This window comes from Wyeomyia smithii, chromosome 2 (genome assembly GCF_029784165.1).
Source record: "Wyeomyia smithii strain HCP4-BCI-WySm-NY-G18 chromosome 2, ASM2978416v1, whole genome shotgun sequence".
Taxonomy (NCBI): domain Eukaryota; kingdom Metazoa; phylum Arthropoda; class Insecta; order Diptera; family Culicidae; genus Wyeomyia; species Wyeomyia smithii.
The window spans coordinates 125,997,131-126,003,747 of record NC_073695.1 but is presented as its reverse complement, the minus strand read 5'-3'; the positions used below and the strand labels follow the sequence as shown (position 1 = coordinate 126,003,747).

At 31.0% G+C, this 6,617-nt stretch overlaps 1 protein-coding gene across 5 annotated transcripts in view; it reads right to left on the bottom strand.

The window, feature by feature from the left end:
• Positions 1-1,422: 1,422 nt before the first annotated feature.
• Positions 1,423-6,617, bottom strand: part of LOC129725437 (plasma membrane ascorbate-dependent reductase CYBRD1) — a 150,973-nt gene continuing 145,778 nt past the window's right edge. For all 5 annotated transcript variants that reach the window (XM_055681284.1, XM_055681285.1, XM_055681286.1 and 2 more), the window contains one exon: positions 1,423-6,258. In XM_055681284.1, the coding sequence (XP_055537259.1) occupies positions 6,111-6,258 (148 nt within the window). In that variant the 3' untranslated portion in view covers positions 1,423-6,110. The remainder of the gene's footprint in view (positions 6,259-6,617) is intronic.

The following is a 6,617-nucleotide window of genomic DNA, read 5'->3' as shown; positions in this document are numbered from 1 at the left end:
GAGAAGCGATCAACGAAAACACGCGAACAGTAAATTATTTTAAACAATTACCTCTGGTATAACTTATAAGATCTCCGCTTTTCTTTAATATTATGGCATATTATTGCGTTCTGCATCAATTTATACGAAAACCCAAAAAGTAAAAAAATAGCACATGTACCACTTTTGCTCTCAACAGCTCAAATACCGGCTTCAAAGAGTCACTAGGATCGTAGCAATTACCTTGCAATTGTCTTTTTCAGCTGGACACGAAGTTGGTGTTGAATGAACAGGACAGTAGGAGCCACGTATCTCGCATCTTATACTGATCTAAACAAAGCAAGCAACGTCCTGCCAATTCTTTTTACGGGGCGAAATTAAATTAATAGGGGAACCGCTCTTATATTCATTTTTGGCAAGTGCACCAGTTATGGCTATATCGCATGAGCGCAATGATTCATCTCATTGCTCTTATTTGTCCAATTTACTGTCAAATTTTACTATTTTTATTCAAGTAAATGTATTTTTAATTTTACCACTCGATTTAGTCGAGTGGTCGGAAGTTTTACCTTGAGAAAAAAAATAGTAAAACTTGGCGTAATTTGTACATAGAGCGATGAGATGAATATAGGTGTTAAGATGAATATATAAGCGGTTTCCCTACGTACAGAGCCAGTGGTGCTTATAACGGGAGTCACTTCACGGTGAAATATATTTCACTCTCACGCTCACTTCACGTTTTGAGACCTATTCCCGATTCCACCTCACCTCACCTCCGTGGAGTAAGATTGACAGTGAAGTGAAATTGAGAATAGGACAAGTGAAATGAGATTGTTTCCCAGCTCAAAAATGTCTAAGTCCCAGAAAGTCGTTTTTTTCCCTTTTTTAAATAACACCAGATCTTGACGTGTTCTGCATTTCTAAGACATTCGGCAGCAAAAAAAATGTTTTTTTCGGTATCGAAAATTTCCTGAACTAGTTTGCATTTTTTTCATCGGGCAAAAAAATGAAAATTTGGCCGCTTTAAGGCACGGATCAAATTCTGATTCGCTTCGTTACTGAAGAATTAATCCAATATTTACCATTAAATCACAAATCAATCAACATTAAGACTTATGGCATCTTCGTGGAATTATTCCACCGTTCAAAATGCTCGTGAAATAATTCCACGCGAAACGTCGCTTTTTCCGTTCTCACTTCACTGATATGACACTCATAATAACCCAGATTCCACGGCAGATGTCACTTTGCGATGTTTTTCTCACTTACGTGAGTCCGGTAATAGGATTTTGTTCACTTCACTCTGATTTCACCGTGAAGTAACTCCCGTAATAAGCACCAGTGTATTGAACACCCTTCTCCCTTGTAGACTAGCAATATGTAAAAGAACATACGGAAAAGCGATTTCAGAACAGGATTTCTTTCTCATTAAATTGGCACATATTTCTTCTACATTATCATTGAATTTTCTAATCATGACATTTAGTACAGAAAAAGTACTCCTACGGAATGTTCACGTCGTTTCATAATTCAAAAAAAAAAAATAAAAAATAAAAGAAACCATGATAAAAAATCTTCACGGCATTTTTGTGAAACACGGCTACTATGCAATATAGTTTCGTTGGATTTGCAAAATATTCTTAATCATTTGCAGAACATTTTAAGATCTGAGATACAATTTTTTAGATTAACAGTATTTCGTGTGGCACTAGTGTAACTCTGGATGAAATCAATAAAATTTAATAATTAAAGTGTTTAGTTTTAGGATGTTTCGCCAAACAGGATTAAATATTTCATTCAGTTTCTAGCATGAAAAAAGTCAGGAAATTTAAAAGAGCAACATCAAGGATTGAAGAAGCCAATTTACAGTTTATATAAATGTAAAATCAAATATGATAAAAGTGTGTATTATAGTTTGTAGTATTTAGCCCTGGAAAGATACTCTGCTTCAATTTGACTCCTCGCTTTCGGCAATATTGCTTTTTTTCGTCTGATAATGCGTCAGTTTTTTCTTAATTAAAAAAGAAAAGTTTAAATCTAAATTTTAGGTTTTGTTATTTATCGCTGTGTTAACACCGTAATGATAATTCATCGATTATTTATAAAGAAAAAGTTGCATTTTCAATCATTTTAAGGTCGGGAGTCAATTTGACGCATGATTATCGTTTTACGCATATCAAAATATGATTATCTTTTCAGGGTTAGATATCAAATGTGAAATTTTAGTGAAAACTATAAATGAAGCATATTAAAGAAAAACAATCATTCAAATTCAAATTGTGATAAAAAGCAATCTACGAACCTGCCTTGCTTCCTGGATGTGAACCGTTCGACACACAAATAACTATAATTTTGAATCTTGTTTATATGCTTGCGCATATTACAACAGCTGCATCATACTGAAGAAAATGAACCTTAATCCATCATACAAAGAGTCCCTTATTTTAAAGTTTTGGCGTTTGATTGGTTTTAGTTCAGACTCTCAACTTGTGCACGGAAAACTTGTGCCGTTAAGAATCGCGCTATCTTTCAAATTATAAGTTGACTAGCAGTATATAACTCAAGTCATGATGTTTGATGAATTCAATTTATATTAATAAATAAATCATAACGTACTACATTTATTACATGATTTAGATGCCAGTTACTACTTATATACATACCTACAAATGTCTAAAATACTTCATTATAAGGTTCAATCATCAGAGCCTTTCTTATATCATGTTAGTGTGTTATTTATTATTGCAATTCAGTAAGAAGAATTTTAATTGAGTGTAAATATTATCAATTTGCCAAACGTAAGTTGGTATTTTATTTTTGAGCATATATATAAATCTTACTTGAATTACAGTAAGGTAAACATTATTTATCAAAATATGTTGAATGCATTTTTGAGCAAGCCATGAAAATGACTATGTAAAAATTGGTGGGTTTTTTCATATCCTGCACCGTTTGATAGTTTTAAAACATTTTTCAATCATTAAATAAGATTTAGGAGATTAAATAACAAAAATGTATAGTTAATTATGTAAGCCTAAGTCAACGTATGGTTGCATAATAAACAACCAAACTAGCAACCATATTTTTACATGCAGATGTTTGTTCCCATAAAACGTAATGTCACTACCATCATTGGATTTTGTACAGGTTTTATTCACTTGTTAAGCAGCGTTCTAGGATGCTCCAAAGTTACACCTGTTAGATGTAATCGTTTTATTATACTGTTTCAACAAACCGTATGAGCTACTAACTGGAAACAATAGCGACGTTACTACTGTAGGTTATAAAATTTATTGTAGGCTATAAAATATATTATGTGGTTAAACTAAAAATAAAATTTTAATCGTTTGCAAAAGTCTTTAAGATCCACCACAGTAAAGCATTGACAAAGATTAGCAAAGCGAGCCAACAAATCCAAACAAACACTTAAAATACGATGGAACTCTGCATTGTGTTAAGCTTGTTCGTATTCTAAAAAACATTAAACCCACGATTGTGGCATGTGTGCATAAAATATATCAAAAGAATTTCTAAAGTTTTACTCACCTGAACGTGGGAATCACGATTTATTTGGTTTTAATATTGGTTCTATTTAGCAATGATTTCAGGCAATTGCAATGCCAAATGATGAATGAATTAAAAATTGGGCAACGAAAAATAATGTTCTCGAGTATATTAGAAATTTTATTAATATAAAAAGCGTCATTTGGTTTATAGAACATTATATTCTATATAAGTGAATGATAATTTCTAGTTGTATGAAAAATAAAAACGAAATATTTCATGGTCCGGCGAAAAAATGAAGGCGATTGGCAAATAAAATCATTAATATATTTCATTTTTATATGGGGAATTTATAGCTACGATAAAAAAGCAAAATTGGAATTTGTGAAAAAAAAAATAACAAATGATAGTAATACAAAATAGCATAGTGGTTGCGATCCGGAATGAAATTCCATCGGTGTTTTTTTATATTCTAAGGCTCAATCATTAGCAATTAATTTCCTGTTGACCCTTTGGTTAGAAGATAAATATACATTTATATCAAATTTCAATAATGAAATGTCCTGAGTAATTGTTTTATATATTAAATTTTTGCAGTTATCTCCAAGTTTGTTCAGTTCCTTGAATCAACAAAACAAAAACATAGTAAAAAAATATTTAAGAAACCCCGTCATCCTATGTGTTGTATGCCATGTAATTTACAGTTTTCATAAAACAATTCAATACTCAAGAATCTGGTCTCTATGCCACTGTGGTGCTTAATTTTCGGTATTTTTCATATTTTCAAAATAATTGTTTTGATAATTGTTTTACGCATTGATTGCAGCTTATTCATTTCATTTAATTTTTTTTTATGTTGTTGCTTTCTTTTCTTATACTGTTGTTATTTTTCGCCGATGTTTGTGCAATAATTGTAAAATTCATTGTCATTCAAAACTACCAACATATTTTTATGATATAAAAAATATCACGAGAGTTATGATAGATTATTTGCTGTAACGTGTGTTTTCTACCGCAAGGTATTTTTATTATCAAGGATTCTAGTATTCAAAAAGAATTAAAACAAAATAAAAAAAAACAAAAATTTTGATAGGTGTACTTGCAGGTGTGAGTAAAAGTGGCTGTACGCACTCAAGAAATGTGAAAACCCTTTTGTGGGTGACAAACATGAGAATAATTTTCATTCGTGTCGCATTCAGAAGGGTGCCATCCACGAGAATAATGAATAATGGAAAAAATGTCCAAATGATTTCGCTTTTTTCCACGAATAATAGTTTATTAATTTTCACATCCACTGGTGTTAATAATTCAATATTTTTACAAAAACGGTTTGGCCGCACGCCGACCTATGTTGTATATGTTTTACTTTGGTTGGTAATAATTTTCCATTTATCCCGTTTCCTCTTCGAAAAAATCTAATCAGTTTCTATAGATTTAGGTTTTATTCACAATCATGCTCATATTCAGATACACAGTGATTTTATAGTTGTATGAACCCTAATAAGTTAGGTTAAACAAACAAGCCAACTACAATTTGTTAAAAATGCTGTGTTACCTGTGGTGTACTACATGAAATGCAAATGTGGGGGGGCAAACAACAAAATAAACAAATATATTGGTGATAACACAAAGAAATGTCATTATAATTGAAAAATAGTTGCTGAGTAAAGAGATGCGAAACTTGAGCCAACACATCATGTTGTTATTTGGTTAGCTTTCAATGCATTTATATTGTAAGAAAAAATATATGTGAGATTCTTATAAGACGCTCATAAATTATTTGTATTTATTCTCAGTTGCTTGTTCACGACTTACGATTTCAATAAATGTTACCTTTAGCGTTACGTCTTTTTCACGATTACTTATATGTAAGTATGTATATCATTATTTCATTGATTAACATTCATGTTGTAATAAAAATTGCAATTTTAGAACTACTTTACTCTATGGGTTTCTTGTAAGATTTGGACCACTGCGACCATAATTTTGATCTTTTGTGGTAAACTTACTCTATGGGTTACAATATGTAATGTTTCATCCTATTGAGATGAATTCGATTTCGTAAATAATGCAAAGCATCGCACAAAAAATCACTTGAACTATGGTTTAAAAGTTTATTTGGCACGTAATAATGGATGCAGCTCAGCCATAACTTGTTCCTACTCTTTTGTTTCAGAATGATTCATTAAAAGAGTTTTTAATCGATTATAGCAATAGTTTTGTTTCGATAGTTATATGCAAACTATTATGAAATATGATTCGTGTCTTCATAGTTTGAAAATCAACAACTCTTGACATATGTTTTAACAGTTAAAACGCTTTAAAATTATTATCAAATAATTACGATTCCCATGGTCATTTTATCGTTGATTTTGTTTAATTATCTTATTTATCTAATTACGATATCTAGTTTTATGTTTTAATATTAAAATACTTGATATAATCAACATGTAAGCAAAGTAATTTACAAAGAAGTTTTTTAAATTATTCATACGCTTTAACCGGTTGAAGAAATTCAAATTCGCTAAATTATAATACAACATTGTAGAGTAAAACGATGCATTAAACTAATTACCAATGCCTAACATAAACACAGGCTTATACTAGATGCAAGTAAATTTCAGAATTTATATACGCTCAGTGACATATACTTTGCAATTGGCTGGAGAATTGGAACGTCTAACAGCAAATGGAATGATAATACCTAGACCTGTTAAAACTACGCCAATAGAGTTGATAATGATTCCTTCCTCTACTGTTTTAGGATAGCTGTCACTGTAGAAAATAAAACGAAATAAAATGGAAAATATGCAAGAATTATTAACAGTAAAATGCTAGATATAGTTACGGTATCTAGAACATGTAGTACATAATAAGCAACCCGTACTGTCATCAAAAATACAATACAAACTTAGCATAATCCATAACCAACGAATCCGTGTGTTTAATGAAATCGTGATGGGTATTAGCAAATTCTAGAAAATCTATAACGAGCGTCTTAGCAGAGTGATTGAGATCAATCAAAGAAATAGTTATCGGTTTCCGTTATACTCTACTAAATTTTTTGGAAATAAATATTGAAATTCAGTCCGCACTGAACTGCGGACTGAATTTCAATATTTATTTCCAAAAAA